This window comes from Epinephelus fuscoguttatus, linkage group LG21 (assembly GCF_011397635.1).
Source record: "Epinephelus fuscoguttatus linkage group LG21, E.fuscoguttatus.final_Chr_v1".
NCBI classification, from domain to species: Eukaryota; Metazoa; Chordata; class Actinopteri; order Perciformes; family Serranidae; genus Epinephelus; species Epinephelus fuscoguttatus.
In genome coordinates, this window is record NC_064772.1 from 27,825,229 (window position 1) to 27,841,402 (window position 16,174).

The 16,174-nt window shown below is 42.4% G+C and overlaps 1 protein-coding gene and 1 long non-coding RNA gene across 8 annotated transcripts in view; one reads left to right on the top strand and one right to left on the bottom strand.

Annotated features, from left to right (window-relative positions):
* LOC125882224 (uncharacterized) overlaps nucleotides 1–16,174 on the bottom strand; it is a 51,742-nt gene that overhangs the window by 10,285 nt on the left and 25,283 nt on the right. Inside the window, exon 2 of the long non-coding RNA XR_007448319.1 lies at nucleotides 13,877–14,038. This is a non-coding gene — a long non-coding RNA (uncharacterized LOC125882224). The remainder of the gene's footprint in view (nucleotides 1–13,876; nucleotides 14,039–16,174) is intronic.
* On the top strand, nucleotides 5,685–15,899 carry LOC125882213 (sialic acid-binding Ig-like lectin 12). 7 transcript variants are annotated; one of them, XM_049565955.1, is made up of 9 exons: nucleotides 5,685–5,808; nucleotides 6,144–6,210; nucleotides 6,370–6,756; nucleotides 6,830–6,862; nucleotides 13,843–14,112; nucleotides 14,214–14,474; nucleotides 14,588–14,678; nucleotides 14,856–14,913; nucleotides 15,191–15,899. In XM_049565955.1, exons 2-9 carry the CDS (start codon nucleotides 6,147–6,149, stop codon nucleotides 15,440–15,442), a joined length of 1,416 nt encoding a protein of 471 aa, XP_049421912.1. In that variant the 5' UTR covers nucleotides 5,685–5,808; nucleotides 6,144–6,146; the 3' UTR covers nucleotides 15,443–15,899. The 7 variants fall into 7 exon arrangements, with proteins under 7 accessions (XP_049421912.1, XP_049421911.1, XP_049421910.1 ...); XM_049565954.1 differs by lacking the exons at nucleotides 13,843–14,112; nucleotides 14,214–14,474 and adding an exon at nucleotides 7,234–7,494 and having other exon boundaries at nucleotides 6,830–7,132; XM_049565953.1 differs by lacking the exon at nucleotides 6,830–6,862 and having other exon boundaries at nucleotides 13,810–14,112.

Here is a 16,174-nt window from a genome sequence, read left to right on the forward strand (position 1 = left end):
GTCCTCACCATTAGTCTAGACCTGACAACACTTTGTCATCATAACCGTCTTGAGTGGGCAACTGCTCATCGTCGATGACATCTGGCAATTTGGAGGTGTTCTCTTCACAGATGAATTGTGGCTAACAGTGTAGCGTGCAGATGGCAGATACGCCTCATGCAGTTGATTGTCAATGTTGTGTGCCAACAGAGTGCCCCATGGTGGCGGTGGGGTTATGGTATGGGCTGGCATAAGCTACAGACAACAAACACAGGTTCATTTTATTGATGGAAGTTTAAATGCACAGATACAGTGACGAGATCCTGAGACCCACTGTCATGTCATTAATACGCCCCCATGACCTCATGAAAAAGCATCATGATACACCCATGTTGCAGGAATATGTACACAATACACAATTCCTGAAGGCTGGAAACATCCCAGTTGTTGCGTGGCCTGCATTCTCACCAGACATGTAACCCACTGAACATGTTTGGGATGCTATGGATGGGAGAGTAAAACAGTGTGTTCCATTTCCTGCCAATATCCAGCAACGTCACACAGCCACTGAAGAGGAGTGGACCAATACTCCACAGGCCATATTCATCAACTCATCAACGCAATGAGAAGAAGATGAGTCACACTGCATGAAGCAAATGGTGCTCATACCAGATAGCGACTGATTCTGTGTATTATCTGTGGTATCTCACCACTATCTGGACTACCTCACCAACTGACCACAGTATGGATACAAGACTGTGGGTCGGACACGACTCTCTGTAGCACAGGGGCTCAGCAGGGAAGAGTTCTGGCTCCCTTCCTTTTCACTCTCTACACTGCAGACTTCACAAACAACTCAGCCAACTTCCAAAAGTTCTCTGACGATCTGACGAGGATGACGGGAATACAAAGAACTGATCCAGGGCTTTGTGGGATGGTGCCAGTGGTACTGGAATGCAGGCAAAAACAAAGAACTGGTGATGGACTTCCACAGGTGCAAACTTTACTTCTTATGATCACTCAGGTGCAATATCAATATTGTTAAACTAATAATTTTATATTTATATTTATATTATATTTTGATTCTTTTTTATGCTTCCTTTTTATATTGCTTTGTGTTTTTATAGGGTTTGCTTATATCACTGCTCTTGTTTTTGTACAGTTAAATTATTTTACGTACTTATATATTGCTTTGGATTTTATTCTTGTCTAGTGATGCTTCGTGTTTGCACTTTCCCTTTGCTTATCTGTATCGTATCATATCGTATCTTATCTTATCTTATTATATAAGGAGAAGTGCTCACAAAGATGGATTTTACAAATTTCTGACCAGACTTTGAGAGAAATAAGTCTTTTGTGTCAAAAAACTCTCAGACCTTTAATTTAGATTATGCATGTATTTATTATCATACTCTTCACTGTTTTCCAGATGGCAGCAAGGTGAAAAGTCCATGGGAGGGGTCATTAATGATCTCGGAGGTCCTGTTCGTGCAGTGTTTTGTGTAAATGTCATGAATGGAGGGGAGAGAGAGCCCAATGATGAACTCTGCTGACCTTGACTTTTAATCTAATCTTTTCCTAATAAAAATGCTTCTTTTTTTTTCATGTGTTCATGTTTTGATTATTATGTATGACGTTGATAATAATTTTCATGTACTCAAATCAATTCTTTTGTGATTTACAATACAAAGGCATAGTATATAGAATATGATGCTAAACGTGAAAACTTCCTGTGTTGGTCTGATATTAACTGTAAGTCACTCAGCTTCAATGATATTTAACAGATTTACTGCAAAACCAGCTGGACTCACTCTGTAGTCATCATGAAGCACAGGAGGTGTTCGGTTCCACAAAAATACAGGGCTGGACCCAGAAGCAGACACCGACACTGAGGTTTCCAAAAGTTAACAGGCGAGCACGAGGAAGCCACTCCGCGTGCTGGGGAAAATCTTGATTTCGGAAAAACAAACCAATAAGTACAAAAAGCAGGTGAGGGAACAGGCAGGCGGGAGACGGACAGGCAGGCATGCACCAGGGGAAAACACGAGATTCTGGAAGAGGCAAAAACACAAAAACATTAGCCTTCAAGCTAGCAGAGCACAAGAGCAAAAACACACGAGAGTGGCCGAGACAGGAGTCGTACAGCGTAGGGAGACTGAATACTCTGACGAGGACTGGATGGACAGCCGGGGTTCTTATACTGCCAGGGGATGATGATGAACACCTGGTGCTGCCTGCCGGGAAAGCCACGCCCCAGCCACACACCCCCTCACAGGGAAAAACAACAATTAGAGGGACAAAAACAGGGGAACACAGGAAGGAATCCTGATACCACCATGACAGTACCTCCCTCTCAAGGACCGACTCCAGGCGGTCCACCCGGTTGGTCTCTGTAGAAATCCTGGAGGAGACCATGGTCCAGGATCGGAGACCAGGAGATCCAGCTTCTCTCCTCAGGACCGTAGCCCTCCCAGTCCACGAGGAACTGGAACCCCCGGCCCCTGTGCCGCACGTCCAGAATCCTCCGGACCGTGTAGGCTGGATGGCCATCAGTGAGCCGGGGGGGCGGAGGGGTGATGGCCGGAGGGCACAAGTCACTACTGGATACCAGTTTTAACTGGGATACGTGGAATGTGGGATGAATCCTGAGTGCCGGAGGGAGTTTCAAACGGACTGCAGAGGGGTTAATGATGGTGTTGATCTCATATGGACCGATGAATCGGGGGGCCAGCTTCTTGGAGGGAACGTTGAGTGGAATATCCTTAGAACAGAGCCAGACCCTCTGCCCCGGGGCATAATCAGGCGCTGGAATCCTCCGGCAGTCGGCAATCCGCTTACTACGTTCCCATGAACGCAGAAGGGAAGCTCTGGCCTCCCTCCAAACCCTCCTGATCCTCCGAAGATTGGCCTGGACAGAGGGGACAGCCAACTCCACCTCCTGGCTAGGGAATAGAGGGGGTGAATAGCCCAAACAGCACTGGAATGGTGACATACCTGTAGCAGAGCTGGTCAAAGAATTGTGGGCGTACTCAATCCAGGCGAGATTAGTGCTCCAAGCAGTAGGATCCCGAGCTCAGACGCACCTTAATGCTGCCTCCAGGTCCTGGTTGGCCCTCTCCATCCATCCATTGGACTGAGGATGATAACCAGAAGAAAGCTAACAGTAGCCCCCAGTGCCCGACAAAACGCCCTCCATACCTGCGAGGTGAACTGGGGTCCTCGGTCCGAAACAATGTCCAAAGGGATGCCGTGAATCCGGAACACATTGGTGACGAGAAGGTCCGCTGTTTCAGAGGCTGAAGGCAGTTTAGGCAGGGCAACAAAATGAACAGACTTAGACAATCTGTCCACAATGGTGAGTATGGTGGTGTTACCTTGAGAAGTGGGTAGACCAGTCACGAAGTCCAGGGCTATGTGGGACCATGGTCTGCCGGGCACTGGGAGCGGATGGAGAAGGTCAGCGGGTAGACGATGGGTAGACTTATTGTGGGTGCACACAATGCAGGCCAACACAAAATCCTTGATGTCTTTGGTCATGGTGGGCCACCAGAAGTAGCGCTGAATCAGTTCAGCCATCCAAGTAATCCGCGGGTGGCAGACGAACCGGGACGTGTGCCCCACAGGAGCACCTGAGAACGGACTGGGTCGGGAACAAACAGACGGTTAGGAGGACCCCCCCCCCCCGGGTCTGGGTTACTCTCCTGCGCAGACCTCACCACCAACTCGATCTCCCAGGTAGCGGCCGCAACGAGGCAGGTAGCAGGAAAGATGGTGTCAGGACTAGAGGGTTTTTCACTGTCCTCAATGAACATCCGGGAGAGAGCGTCAGGCTTAACATTCTTGCTGCCAGGGCGATAGGTAAGGGAGAAGTTAAACCTACCAAAAAACAATGCCCATCGGGCTTGACGAGAGTTTAATCTCTTAGCTGTTTGAATGTAAGATAGGCTTTTATGATCAGTCCATACCAAGAAAGGTCTCTCTGCTCCCTCTAGCCAGTGTCTCCATTCCTCGAGGGCCATCTTAACTGCCAGTAGCTCGCTATCCTTGAGGATACTAGCTTCTATATTAAACCGTTTTCGGGGCACAGCAGGCATCATAGTGTGACTCACCAGAACCCCGTCTGCGACTGATGAGTCTCAGCGTTTAACCACAGCTGACAGTTGGAAAGTTGATGTGCAGCCTCTCCGCAGTAGATGCATAGATGCTCTCGAAAACGTCTGTTCTTTCTGCTGGAGAGAGCCGCTGTCTGCCCAGCTGCATGGGTTCCACTCTGTCGGGTGAGGCGGTGACTGGAGGAGGACTCGGATTTCCTATGATGCCTCAAGCCTCTGGAGTTCAGGGCGGATCTGCTGGTGAGTGGGTCTTAGTGGCTGGAGACGAGGTCACTCCCTGTGCATATCCCTGAGCCTGTTATCTACCTTAATGGCTGGAGATATAAGCTCCTGGAGTGATCCCACTTCAGCTCTTCCCACCAAATTATCCTTTACCACTTCGTTAAGTCCTTTAACGAAAATGCCCTGAAGTGCCTTGTCATCCCAACCTAGCTCCATAGCCAGGGTCCTAAAATCCACTGAATATTCTGCCACACTGAGCGGACCCTGACTGAGGCTGAGCAGACGATTTCTAATGTCGCTACTGCTTACAGGATAGTCAAACACTGTTTTAAGTTCAGTAGCAAGCTGGTGATAGGTGGCATTAGCATTATCAGAGCTATTCCAAAAAGCAGCTCCCCAAGCTCTAGCCCTCCCCGTTAACAAACCTAGCACATAGGCTATTCTCGCTCTGTCGCTAGCATACGTAGCTGGCTGTTGCTCAAACACTAACGAGCACTGCAATAGAAATGACCCACACTCCCCCAACTTCCCCTCATACCGTTCAGGAGCGGGCACAAAAGGTTCTCTGGGTTGGTGGTGTGGAAGCAGGAGAGCGGGAGCAGGGGCGAGAGGAAGAGCCACAGGCGGAGCGGGTTGAAGCTGCTCCTCCAAGCGAGTGAAGCTGGTGGTGAGCTCCTGCAGGGTACCCATTATCCCATGAAGCGCACTGTCATGTTGTCCAAGCAGGATCCCCTGACTGGAAACCGCATGGTGAAGAGCGTCCATCTGAGGCTTCAGGTCCGTGTCCGCTGAGTCCATGCTGACCAGAGTATTCTGTTAGGTTCCACAAGAATACAGGGCTGGACCCAGAAGCAGACACCGACACTGAGGTTTCCAAAACTTAACAAAGGGGTTTTATTGGCGTGACTGAACAAAAGGCGAGCACAAGGAAGCCACGCCGCATGCTGGGGAAAATCTTGATTCCGGAAAAACAAACCAAAAAGGACAAAAAGCAGGTGAGGGAACTGGCGGGCGGGAGACGGACAGGCAGGCATGCACCAGGGGAAAACACGAGGATCTGGAAGAGGCAAAAACACAAAAACATTAGCCTTCAAGCTAGCAGAGCACAAGAGCAAAAACACAGGAGAGTGGCCGAGACAGGAGTGGTACCACGTAGGGAGACTGAATACTCTGGCGAGGATTGGATGGACAGCCAGGGTTCTTATACTGCCAGGGGATGATGATGATGATGATGATGAACACCTGGTGCTGCCTGCTGGGAAAGCCACGCCTCAGCCACACACACACAGGGAAAAACAATAATTAGAGGGACAAAAAAACAGGGGAACACAGGAAGGAATCCTGATACCACCATGACAGGAAGTTTTATATTACAACCTCCAGATGGGGAAGTTGGTTATTTGCACTCCAGCTTAATGTCACAGACTGACATTCACTTTAAAATCAGCCACCGAAGGACCTTATTGCTACTCTCTTTCTCATATGGGCTTGTTTGGTAAGACTTTTATTTCTTTACTTTTTGAAGGATTTTGCTTTTGGACAATCATATTGCTTTGTTGCTCTCCATGAACTTTGATCATTTGTTTAACGTCATGGGGAGTGAGAGTTTGATTTAGCAGCAATTTATTGCTGTGGTTTTATTTAGAAAGCACTTCTGTTGTGAACTGTTGTTAACTTATCTCTGTTTATAACTCTCTAAATCCTGGTTGTATAGTGCAAGTTTCTGGTGTAAGTGGTTGCACTCTAAGTAGAGATTTTGTTATGAGGACTCACATTCTTTGTACAGTAATAGCTCGTATTTAAAACATAACTCCATGATTGTGTTTGTAGGGGATGGCAGCTCTGTCTGTGAGCATTGTAACATTCAACATGTTGCTCCATATCCTCTTTCTTTCAGGTGAGCTGTTTGTTCACTGCAGATAGAGTTAATTTCACATCTTGATTTCTACAAAAATTATGCAGACAAAACTACATCCTGCTCCTTACATTTATATTTTGCCTGTTTACTCATAGTGATTTGTACCGTCTCATATTAATCATGAGTTTGATTTCACAGGTGCTTTGGCTGCTTGTCCTTACGTATCACACCTCTTCATTACTGCACCACAGGAGATGGAAGCACTGAGTGGATCTTGTCTGCAAATCCCATGTAACTTTAGTCTTGTACCAGAGCAAAATATTGTCAGTACAGAAATTGTTGGAATTTGGATTAAAAAGCACCGTAATCACAGACATACAAATAATGTGATTTTCGACAGTAGTAAGACAGTTAACGACTATCCAATGAATATCACTGGAAACCTGAGTGAGAGAAACTGCACCACTTTATTTTCTAATCTAATCATAAGTTACACAGACACATACTACTTCAGATTTGAGAACAGGGATACCAGTGAATACAAGGCAACAGCTGCTTGTGACCCTCTTCAAATAACAGTTAGAGGTAAGAGAGATTTTTTATCAGTCAAGACAAGAAAATGAGGAGCAGTCTCTGATTATTTTTTTTTTAATCACAGATTCTCCTCCAAGCCCCAGAATTGAGATCTCAGGTGATCTGAGGGAGAAGGAGTCTGTCACTATAACCTGCTCAGCTTCCACTCCCTGTCCACACTCCCCTCCTAAACTCACCTGGAATCTCACACAACACCCTCACAACACAATAGAGGAGAACACAGATCGAACCCTCACAACTAAAATCCAGGAGACCATCACTCTGTCAGACAAACATGATGGAGTCACCATCACCTGTTCTGCCACATATCCTGTGGATGGAGGAAACTATAAGACAGCAGAGGAAGAAATGACTCTCAATGTTTCATGTAAGACAACAAGTGTTTGTTATTGGATCCTGACAGCACATGATGATTCCTGGGATGTCGACTGACTCTGTTGAATAACGTTTATTTCACATTTTCCTCAGATGCTCCCAAGAACACTTCAGTGTCCATCAGTCCATCAGGTTTGGTGTCAGCAGGTAGCTGGGTGAACCTGACCTGCTCCAGCAGAGCCAATCCTCCCGTCAGCAGCTTCACCTGGTTCAAGACCAGCAATGATGGACCCATCAAAGTGTCTGAAGGAGACTTTTACAGCTTTAATGTGACAGATGGTGGAGTTTATTATTGTGTGGCCACAAATGATCTTGGTAATGAAACATCATCAAAGATCCATCTGACTGTTAAAGGTAAATACTGAAAAATCCACTTACTTTACAAACATCTTGTGCAACAGCTGCATCAGTTTTGTTTCACATCTTCTTTTAGTGGTCACTCACAGTTAGTTTGTTTCTCGTAGCAGAATCACCTGATGGATCTCTACAATGGAAGCTAATTCTTGGAGGAATCATTGGGATCATCGTACTCATCTGCCTGGTGCTCTGTGTTTGGTGAGTATCACAAATTAAGCAAGCTAAAAGTTTTAGCTTAGCTACATTCAAGATGAAGACACAGATTATTAAGTGATCTGTCAGTTGTCACACCTATACACCAATGTCTCAAAGAGCAGATTTTTGACATTCAGTGTAGAAACTAATCCAGATTTAAACTGATGATTTATTTTACAGCACTCTTGTGCGTTGGAGGCGGTTGAAGTCAACACATTCAACTCAACAACAGAGTCAGGTGGGAATATACTAAACTTTTTTTTTTTTTTTTTACAGTACTGCCCTCTAGATATTTTGCATGTGTCCACAGTGACTGTGTACTGTAGGTATATGAAAGTATCTGGACTTGAACACTCAATACACAATCTACTTTTAGAGAACCTTCGTGAGACAAAAGGGGAAGAAACAAAACAAATGTAACCAAATATCCTGTTAACAACCCAAGATTGTAAAACTGTGCATATCACGGAAGAGGCGAAAAATACATTCTGAGCTCTATAGTGACACAATATAACATGCTGTGTCACGACTGGATCACAACTCCAAATCCAGCTACTGACAACTATTTCAATGTTTTTACAGAATCATACAGGTGAAGAAATGGCTGTGGAGCCAGCAAGAAAAACAGAAGAACAAAAGAAAAGAAGAAGACATCCATTATGGAGAGATCGACTTCTCGCAGCAGGGATCTAAACCATCTTCAGTCAATCAGGACAGTGAACAGCAGCAGGACACACTGTATGCACAGGTCAAAGTGTCGAGCCAGCAAACATCCCAGAGGATCTCTACGCTCAAGTGAAGAAAGAGTGAATGTATGGACATGTTTGGGTTTTTTTTTTTTTAACAAGAAATGTAATATTATTATCATTATTATTATTAGAACATGTTTTCTGTGCAACCTGCAGTTCATTGCAAAATATTTGAAGTGTGACATTTTTAATGTTTATGTTAATGTTACAGATTTTAAATTTCCTGTTTACCACACATGTAACATGATGAAGTACAGTCATGTTTTTCTGTATGTGAATGTTGTTGTTTTTGTTTTGTTTTTTGCACTTTAATAAAAGACTTGGCATGCAACAGATTGCATTTTTTGACCAAATATTTTACATTTGTAAATATTAAAATCCCTCCACTTAATGACAATAAATTAAAAACGAAAGAGGATCAGTTATTTCGCTTCTGAACTCTTTCTTTTTTTTTTTTTTTGATCAAGCTCAGGAAGGATGATAGCAGCAATTTATACTGTACATACAAACTGTGACATTTCTTATTTAAATAAGGTGATGACCAATAAAATAAGACATAAAACTGTAAACATTTGCCTTCTCTTATTTAGTTAAGTTCATGTTGTCTCCCTATTCTTACTTTCTCAAAAGTTATGACGAGTAACTGAGTCACTGGGTGTATTTCTACAGACATTTTCTGTAAAGGTCATTTGATAATTAATAAAAGAGTTGGAATTCAGTGGAAATGATGGCTTTAAAACAATTCATAGCTAATATGGTGAAGAGACTGAAAGTAATTGTACTACGTGATTGGGTATCATGACAGCAGTGTCTGTGAATTGTTGTCATTATATATGTTTGGTATCTGAAATAATTTATCATTCCAACTTTTTTATTGCAATCCGGTGTAATCTGGATTTTGCACCCTTTAAACTATCAAACTGTGGTGCAAGTATGCAATATGACTTGCATTATTATGATTGTAATGTGTTTGAAGTAGTGTCAGTAGTTTTACAAGTAGTGAAGGAGTAAAGGAGCGTACTTCCTCTTTCTACACAGGGATCTTTTGTTGTGTGAGGCTGTGGTCAGAAACAGATAAAATCTAAAAATAAATGATGCACCTTGTCACTGTAGCAGTGGGCAGCCAAACCAGTTTGATGAGCAGATTATAATGAATTAAGGGAAGTTGGAAGTGTGCTATTTCCAGGTTTAATTGTAACTGTACCATTATGTAATGTGGCAGCACACTCCTATGTGGAACTCTATGCATTCATCTTTTTTTTTTAACCCACTTTCACAACACTTCCTTGCATTCACTCCTGCTAATCCCCATTGTCCATTCATAGTTCACAGACCTGTGTATTCTGAGGAACCACCAAGAATTGTCACCCTGATCAGACAGAAGAGTTGCATCAGCTAACGAGGCACTTTGGGTATGATTCCTAAATATGGGTTAGGGTTAGTGTTTGCTGCTGATTATATGTGGACTGATATTTGTTTTATTTGTTTTAAACAGAAACATTAAGATAAAATAGAGATAAGACATTAGGACTTAAGACTTTTCTAAGATGATCCATTAATGTGGCATATCAAGATACTGATCAAACAGCATCATCACTACAACGGTGTGCCTTGGGATGGTCACAGAAGGTCACTTTAAATTATGCAGTTTCATATGCAGGGTTTCTTTTGTATTATTCTAGTTGTTTGATTTTATTTGCCTCAGTGCAATCTTCAGGGCAGTTTTTTTTATTTAATTTAACTTTTATTTAACCAGAAAACAGTCAATATTAAAGTGCATAGGCCAGTTTGATCAAGTGGTTTTGAGATGGGATGTAATGCTGTTGGACTGTTGAATGTGTGCATGTAGGGAGTTCCAGAGCCTGGGGACAGAGAAGCTGAAAGCCCTGGCACCCATGGTGCTGAGGTGTGAGTGGGAATGGTCATGAGACCAGCAGAGGAAGAGCACAGGGAGTGAGAGGGGAACTCCTGGAGAGGGTCAGAGAGATAGGTGGGGGCAGGTTGTGGAGAGCTTTGAAAGTGAGTGGAAGGTTTCTGTAGTCACTGCCACAGGTGTCATTAGTTTTTACAAAATGTGCCATTGGCATGTTGACTGCAGTAATGTCCACCACAGCTGTTGCCTGTTAACTGAAAATAAGTTTATTTCACTACCATAAGCCATCTCTAATGTTGTTTGAATTGAATTTCACAATACATCCAAACAGCCTCACAACTGCAGACCACAAGTAGCCACACCAGCTCAGGACCTCCACATCCAGCTTTTTCACCTGCAAGATCATCTGAGACCAGCCACCCAGACAGCTGATGCAACAGTTGGTTTGCACAACTAAAGAATTTCTGCAGAAACCATCGGAAACCATAACAGGGAAGCTCATTTGCAAGCCCATTGTCCTCACCATTAGTCTAGACCTGACAACACTTTGTCATCATAACCGTCTTGAGTGGGCAACTGCTCATCGTCGATGACATCTGGCAATTTGGTGGTGTTCTCTTCACAGATGAATTGTGGCTAACAGTGTAGCGTGCAGATGGCAGATACGCCTCATGCAGTTGATTGTCAATGTTGTGTGCCAACAGAGTGCCCCATGGTGGCGGTGGGGTTATGGTATGGGCTGGCATAAGCTACAGACAACAAACACAGGTTCATTTTATTGATGGAAGTTTAAATGCACAGATACAGTGACGAGATCCTGAGACCCACTGTCATGTCATTAATATGCCCCCATGACCTCATGAAAAAGCATCATGATACACCCATGTTGCAGGAATATGTACACAATACACAATTCCTGAAGGCTGGAAACATCCCAGTTGTTGCGTGGCCTGCATTCTCACCAGACATGTAACCCACTGAACATGTTTGGGATGCTATGGATGGGAGAGTAAAACAGTGTGTTCCATTTCCTGCCAATATCCAGCAACGTCACACAGCCACTGAAGAGGAGTGGACCAATACTCCACAGGCCATATTCATCAACTCATCAACGCAATGAGAAGATGTGTCACACTGCATGAAGCAAATGGTGCTCATACCAGATAGCGACTGATTCTGTGTATTATCTGTGGTATCTCACCGCTATCTGGACTACCTCACCAACTGACCACAGTATGGATACAAGACTGTGGGTCGGACACGACTCTCTGTAGCACAGGGGCTCAGCAGGGAAGAGTTCTGGCTCCCTTCCTTTTCACTCTCTACACTGCAGACTTCACAAACAACTCAGCCAACTTCCAAAAGTTCTCTGACGATCTGACGAGGATGACGGGAATACAAAGAACTGATCCAGGGCTTTGTGGGATGGTGCCAGTGGTACTGGAATGCAGGCAAAAACAAAGAACTGGTGATGGACTTCCACAGGTGCAAACTTTACTTCTTATGATCAATCACGGTGCAATATCAATATTGTTAAACTAATAACTTTATATTTATATTTATATTATATTTTGATTCTTTTTTATGCTTCCTTTTTATATTGCTTTGTGTTTTTATAGAGTTTGCTTATATCACTGCTCTTGTTTTTGTACAGTTAAATTATTTTACGTACTTATATATTGCTTTGGATTTTATTCTTGTCTAGTGATGCTTCGTGTTTGCACTTTCCCTTTGCTTATCTGTATCGTATCATATCGTATCTTATCTTATCTTATTATATAAGGAGAAGTGCTCACAAAGATGGATTTTACAAATTTCTGACCAGACTTTGAGAGAAATAAGTCTTTTGTGTCAAAAAACTCTCAGACCTTTAATTTAGATTATGCATGTATTTATTATCATACTCTTCACTGTTTTCCAGATGGCAGCAAGGTGAAAAGTCCATGGGAGGGGTCATTAATGATCTCGGAGGTCCTGTTCGTGCAGTGTTTTGTGTAAATATCATGAATGGAGGGGAGAGAGAGCCCAATGATGAACTCTGCTGACCTTGACTTTTAATCTAATCTTTTCCTAATAAAAATGCTTCTTCTTTTTTTTTTTTTTTTTTTTGTCGTGTGTTCCTGTTTTGATTATTATGTATGACGATAATTTTCATGTACTCAAATCAATTCTTTTTTGTGATTTACAATACAAAGGCATAGTATATAGGATATGATGCTAAACGTGAAAACTTCCTGTGTTGGTCTGATATTAACTGTAAGTCACTCAGCTTCAATGATATTTAACAGATTTACTGCAAAACCAGCTGGACTCACTCTGTAGTCATCATGAAGCACAGGAAGTTTTATATTACAACCTCCAGACGGGGAAGTTGGTTATTTGCACTCCAGCTCAATTTCACAAACTGACATTCACTTTAAAATCAGCCACCGAAGGACCTTATTGCTACTCTCTTTCTCATATGGGCTTGTTTGGTAAGACTTTTATTTCTTTATTTTTTGAAGGATTTTGCTTTTGGACAATCATATTGCTTTGTTGCTCTCCATGAACTTTGATCATTTGTTTAACGTCATGGGGAGTGAGAGTTTGATTTAGCAGCAATTTATTACTGTGGTTTTATTTAGAAAGCACTTCTGTTGTGAACTGTTGTTAACTTATCTCTGTTTATAACTCTCTAAATCCTGGTTGTATAGTGCAAGTTTCTGGTGTAAGTGGTTGCACTCTAAGTAGAGATTTTGTTATGAGGACTCACATTCTTTGTACAGTAATAGCATGTATTTAAAACATAACTGCATGATTGTGTTTGTAGGGGATGGCAGCTCTGTCTGTGAGCATTGTAACATTCAACATGTTGCTCCATATCCTCTTTCTTTCAGGTGAGCTGTTTGTTCACTGCAGATAGAGTTAATTTCACATCTTGATTTCTACAAAAATTATGCAGACAAAACTACATCCTGCTCCTTACATTTATATTTTGCCTGTTTACTCATAGTGATTTGTACCGTCTCATATTAATCATGAGTTTGATTTCACAGGTGCTTTGTCTGATTGTCCTTTCGTATCACACCTCTTCATTACTGCACCACAGGAGATGGAAGCACTGAGTGGATCTTGTCTGCAAATCCCATGTAACTTTAGTCTCGTACCAGAGCAAAATATTGTCAGTACAGAAATTGTTGGAATTTGGATTAAAAACCACCATAATCACAGACATAAAGACAATGTAATTTTCGACAGTAGTAAGACAGTTAACGACTATCCAATGAATATCACTGGAAACCTGAGTGAGAGAAACTGCACCACTTTATTTTCTAATCTAATCATAAGTTACACAGACACATACTACTTCAGATTTGAGAACAGGGATACCAGTGAATACAAGGCAACAGCTGCTTGTGACCCTCTTCAAATAACAGTTAGAGGTAAGAGAGATTTTTTATCAGTCAAGACAAGAAAATGAGGAGCAGTCTCTGATTGTTTTTTTTTAAACCACAGATTCTCCCCCGAGCCCCAGAATTGAGATCTCAGGTGATCTGAAGGAGAAGGAGTCTGTCACTATAACCTGCTCAGCTTCCACTCCCTGTCCACACTCCCCTCCTAAACTCACCTGGAATCTCACACAACACCCTCACAACACAATAGAGGAGAACACAGATCGAACCCTCACAACTAAAATCCAGGAGACCATCACTCTGTCAGACAAACATGATGGAGTCACCATCACCTGTTCTGCCACATATCCTGTGGATGGAGGAAACAATAAGACAGCAGAGGAGAGAAAGACTCTCAATGTTTCATGTAAGACAACCAGTGTTTGTTATTGGATTCTGTCAGCACACGATGATTCCTGGGATGTCAGCTGATTCTAATAAATAAAGTTCATTTCACATTTTCTTCAGATGCTCCCAAGAACACCTCAGTGTCCATCAGTCCATCAGGTTTGGTGTCAGCAGGTAGCTGGGTGAACCTGACCTGCTCCAGCAGAGCCAGTCCTCCCGTCAGCAGCTTCACCTGGTTCAAGACCAGCAATGATGGACCCATCAAAGTGTCTGAAGGAGACTTTTACAGCTTTAATGTGACAGATGGTGGAGTTTATTATTGTGTGGCCACAAATGATCTTGGTAATGGGACATCATCAGGGATCTATCTGACTGTTAAAGGTAAATACTGAACTGTACTGAATCCACTTTACAAACATCTTGTGCAACAGCTGCATCAGTTTTGTTTCACGTCTTCTTTTAGTGGTCACTCACAGTTAGTTTGTTTCTCGTAGCAGAATCACCTGATGGATCTCTACAATGGAAGCTAATTCTTGGAGGAATCATTGGGATCATCGTACTCATCTGCCTGGTGCTCTGTGTTTGGTGAGTATCACAAATTAAGCAAGCTAAAAGTTTTAGCTTAGCTACATTCAAGATGAAGACACAGATTATTAAGTGATCTGTCAGTTGTCACACCTATACACCAATGTCTCAAAGAGCAGATTTTTGACATTCAGTGTAGAAACTAATCCAGATTTAAACTGATGATTTATTTTACAGCACTCTTGTGTGTTGGAGGCGGGTGAAGTCGACACATTCAACTCAACAACAGAGTCAGGTGGGAATATACTAAACTTTTTTTAATAGTACTGCCCTCTAAATGTTTTGCACGTGTCCACAGTGACTGTCTGCTGTAGGTATATGGAAGCATCCGGACTGAACACTAAATGTACAATCTGTTCGAGGATCTTTGTGACAAAGAGGAAGAAACACAAGTGTAACAAAATATCCTGTTAGCAACCCAAGATTGTAAAACTGTAAAAATTACACAAGAGTAGAAAACTACTACTACTACTACTGGATCACGACTCCAAATCAATTTCAATGTTTTGCAGAGTCAAACAGGTGTAGAAATGGCTGTTGAAAAGCCAGCAAGACAACCAGAGGACAAAAAAGAAGAAGACATCCATTATGGAGAGATTGACTTCTCCCAGCAGAGATCCAAACCATCTGCGGCCTCTGTGCATGACAGTGAAGGGCAACAGGATACACTGTATGCACAGGTCAACGTGTCTGAGCCAGCAAATACCTTAACACCGACCGCTGATGGCCCAGAGGATCTCTACGCACAAGTGAAGAAAAAATAAGCACTGTTTTGTTTGTGAATTCATATTAAATAAACTGTTGGTTTTATACATACTATATATTTTTTTATGTTGGATAATGTAAAAAAAAAGACACCAGAGTTTGGACAGGAAAATGTCATTTTCATTGCTTACAATTCAATAAATGGAAACTCAGAACCTCCACATCCTGCAGTGTTTTTAGCGTCAGTTATCACCATGTTTATACATATGTGCTGACCTCACACAGCCATGTTATGTGATTTGTTATCTACATGTCCGATTCATTGTCCCAAAGCGGTAAATCAGGAACAAGTCTTAATGACACGGGAGGCATTTCTGCACACACAGTTGAAGAGCTGTGGAGGGTAATATTAGTAGTAGTATAGAAGACCATATGGGAATCTTTTTCCACTGATTTCCATTAATTTCTTTATTTACTTTCCTGCATGTTCCTACAAGCAGGAAATTATACAAACATATATCACTTCAACAATAATCTGTGTAAGATTGGGCTCATGTCTGGCACAAAGGTAAAATTGACTAATTGTTACCCTTTGTCTGCTGGTGTTTCTTTCTGTGTAAAAAAGTTTTTTAAAAGGTTGTTAATAGATATTTGAGATGATGAGGAGGTTCAAAGTGTGACCTTGGAACACACATATTTCACCATTTGCGTTATGTGCAGGTTAATTAATGTGACTTCCAGCACAGTGTTGTCTTTGTAAAAACATATTTTACAACAGCACATGATGAGTA

Excerpts from the sequence above, each read along its gene's own strand:
- LOC125882213 (XM_049565954.1), top strand. The coding sequence starts at position 6,147 with ATGGCAGCTCTGTCTGTGAGCATTGTAACATTCAACATGTTGCTCCAT. Across the intron at positions 7,495-14,587 it reads GATCCATCTGACTGTTAAAG|CAGAATCACCTGATGGATCT; the intron begins GTAAATACTGAA and ends TGTTTCTCGTAG. Across the intron at positions 14,914-15,190 it reads CAACTCAACAACAGAGTCAG|AGTCAAACAGGTGTAGAAAT; the intron begins GTGGGAATATAC and ends AATGTTTTGCAG.